This window comes from Nansenia antarctica, assembly GCF_963989245.1.
Source record: "Nansenia antarctica genome assembly, chromosome: 8".
NCBI lineage: Eukaryota > Metazoa > Chordata > Actinopteri > Argentiniformes > Microstomatidae > Nansenia > Nansenia antarctica.
The window spans coordinates 44,358,549-44,360,884 of NC_137678.1; the positions used below are offsets into that span (position 1 = coordinate 44,358,549).

Consider the following 2,336-nt stretch of genomic DNA (forward strand, 5'->3'; position numbering starts at 1 on the left):
ATTCGGCCATTTTGATGAATACCACAGTATTGAGGAGTTTGCTGGTGCTGTGAAGATTTTTGGTAAATAAACCAATAATATGAACATGTGAGTGTGATAGTTCTTCTTTGTATATGGACGAGGATAATATATTGCACATTGAGATGGCGGATCAAGAAACTGAACGTCTTACAGTATCCATGGCGGGACCGAATAGCCCTTGTCGCTCTATTGGAGCATTCAGCAGGGCCATCCGGTCCGCCCCGGTCATGGTGGTAAGAGACAGCCACATTTGCCGCTGCTGTATCACCGCATTTGCCATCAGGCGACCTCCACAGGTCGCGACGCCCTGGGCCAGGTGCATCGTCGCTGCACTGAGCTTGCTCAGGAGCTCCGACCAAGTAGGTCTGCGGTGAGTTTCGCAATGGCAGCGGTAAACATGGCGATGTTATTTGCCGCCGCTGCCGCCTGGGCACCGAGAGCGTAGCTCTTGTCCACCAGGGCGGCGTTAAATTTGTCACGCTGGTTGGGCAGCGTGGGTTTCTTGGGCACTGACCAAGCGCTGGACCCCGGCACCAAGTAGGCCGCCAGCGCTGGTTCGAGCGGTGGGGAGCCGTTGGTCATCCCCTCCGCGAGTCCCTCCACTCTAGTAAAGGGCAGGAACGCCTTCACCGGCGCCCTGCTTGTGAGTGGTTCCCTCCACGTGTCCTCCACAAACTTATCCAAGCCTGGGAGGACAGCGTTAGGAGGTTGGTCCTGTCGTTTCGCCCTCCTCCCGTAAAACAATTCCTTCTCCCAGAAGGACTCCGTCGTTGGGGGAGGGGAGGCAGGACAGGGGATCCCCAACACATCCGCCGCAGCTTCCAGGAGGCCCTGGAAGTCGTGGAGGAGTGATGGGGGGGCGATGGCGGGGAGCTCGTGAGCCTCTACCTACCGCTCGCCCTCATCAGAGCTCTCTGACCCTGACATCGACACCGACCACACAGCTGGTTGAGGGCGGCTTGATGCCAGGGCTGGCTGAGCGGGCGGGTCCATCCCTACTCGGGGAGTCGCCTGCCCAGAACGCCGCTCTGGGGCCTGTCCGGACGTATCATCGGCAGAGTTATCCGAGTCGGATAGCATCTCCGAGATAGCGCCCATCAGGGGAACGCTCTCCTTGAACCAGGCCACCCTCCTACTCCTGTCCTCGACGGAAAGGAGAGAGCAGGGGAGGCAGCTGGGGGAGGCGACCAACGCCGCCTCGGCATGTTCGGGGCCGAGGCAGACGTGGCAGTAGTCGTGTTTGTCCTCCGCTGATAGGAAGCTGCAGCGGCAGGAGTCCCGGAGGAAGTTCTTTATCGGCGGCGGACGATCCATCTCGAAGGGAAAGGCTGGCGGGTCCTCCAGTCTAGTAGTCGTCCTTCTCAGTCTTCAGATTTCAACCCGTGCTGAACTTTTTGGGAGAATGATGGAGCGAAGTACGCCCCTTTATATAGCACCCCAGGCGGGCGCAGGCATTGAAAAATTCAGTCATTGGCTACTTTAGGTAGCGGGTAAACCAATAGGAGCAGAGCTCCCCTATGGGGCGGAGCTCCACGATATAGAACGCCCCAAGCACTTTCCAACGGCTGACGGTAACCGATACGCCCGGATAGACCTGTCAGTGAAGGTCTGCGACTCTGCAGACCGGCTGCGGGACACACTGGTGCATGAGATGTGCCACGCTGCCACCTGGCTGATAAACGGAGTGAGGGATGGCCACGGACCCTTCTGGAAGATCTACGCACGCAAGGCCACGCTGGCCCACCCAGAGCTGCCCATGGTCACCCGCTGCCACAGCTACGACATCAACTACAAATTCAAGTACCAGTGCAAGCGCTGCGAGAACACGATCGGGCGCCACTCCAAGTCTCTGGACACAGAGAGGTTTGTCTGTTCCCTCTGCACCGGTCGGCTGGTCCTGCTCACCCCCTCCACGCCCCGGGCTCCCACCGCCTTCGCCACGTTCGTCAAAGAGAACTTTGGGGCTGTGCGTCAGGAGCTGGTAGGTCAGAGCCACGGAGATGTGATGCGTAAACTCAGCGCCGACTTTGCAACGAAGACTCGCCTCAGCCAGAGCTGAGAAACATTCACCCCATGAAATAGGTTAAATCATCCCCCATAACAAGCATCACTTTCTCTGGACAGGTTATCCCTCTGTCATCCGTCGTCACCAACCTTGGTGTTCGAATGGACCCCCACCTCAACTACGAGGCCCACATTAAACACATATCCAAAACGTCATTCTTCCACCTTAGAAATATAGCAAAACTCCGCCCCACACTGTCTTTGCCCGATGCCGAGAAGTTAGTCCATGCCTTTGTCTCCTCCAGGCTCGA

General features: G+C 57.7%; 1 protein-coding gene across 1 annotated transcript; it reads left to right on the forward strand.

Moving 5' to 3' along the window:
• Window positions 1–983: 983 nt before the first annotated feature.
• Window positions 984–2,080, forward strand: LOC308164248 (germ cell nuclear acidic protein-like; the record flags this gene model as incomplete). The annotated part of the gene is made up of 2 exons (XM_080538387.1): window positions 984–1,089; window positions 1,524–2,080. 2 exons carry the CDS (start codon window positions 984–986, stop codon window positions 2,078–2,080), a joined length of 663 nt encoding a protein of 220 aa, XP_080394513.1.
• Window positions 2,081–2,336: the final 256 nt, after the last annotated feature.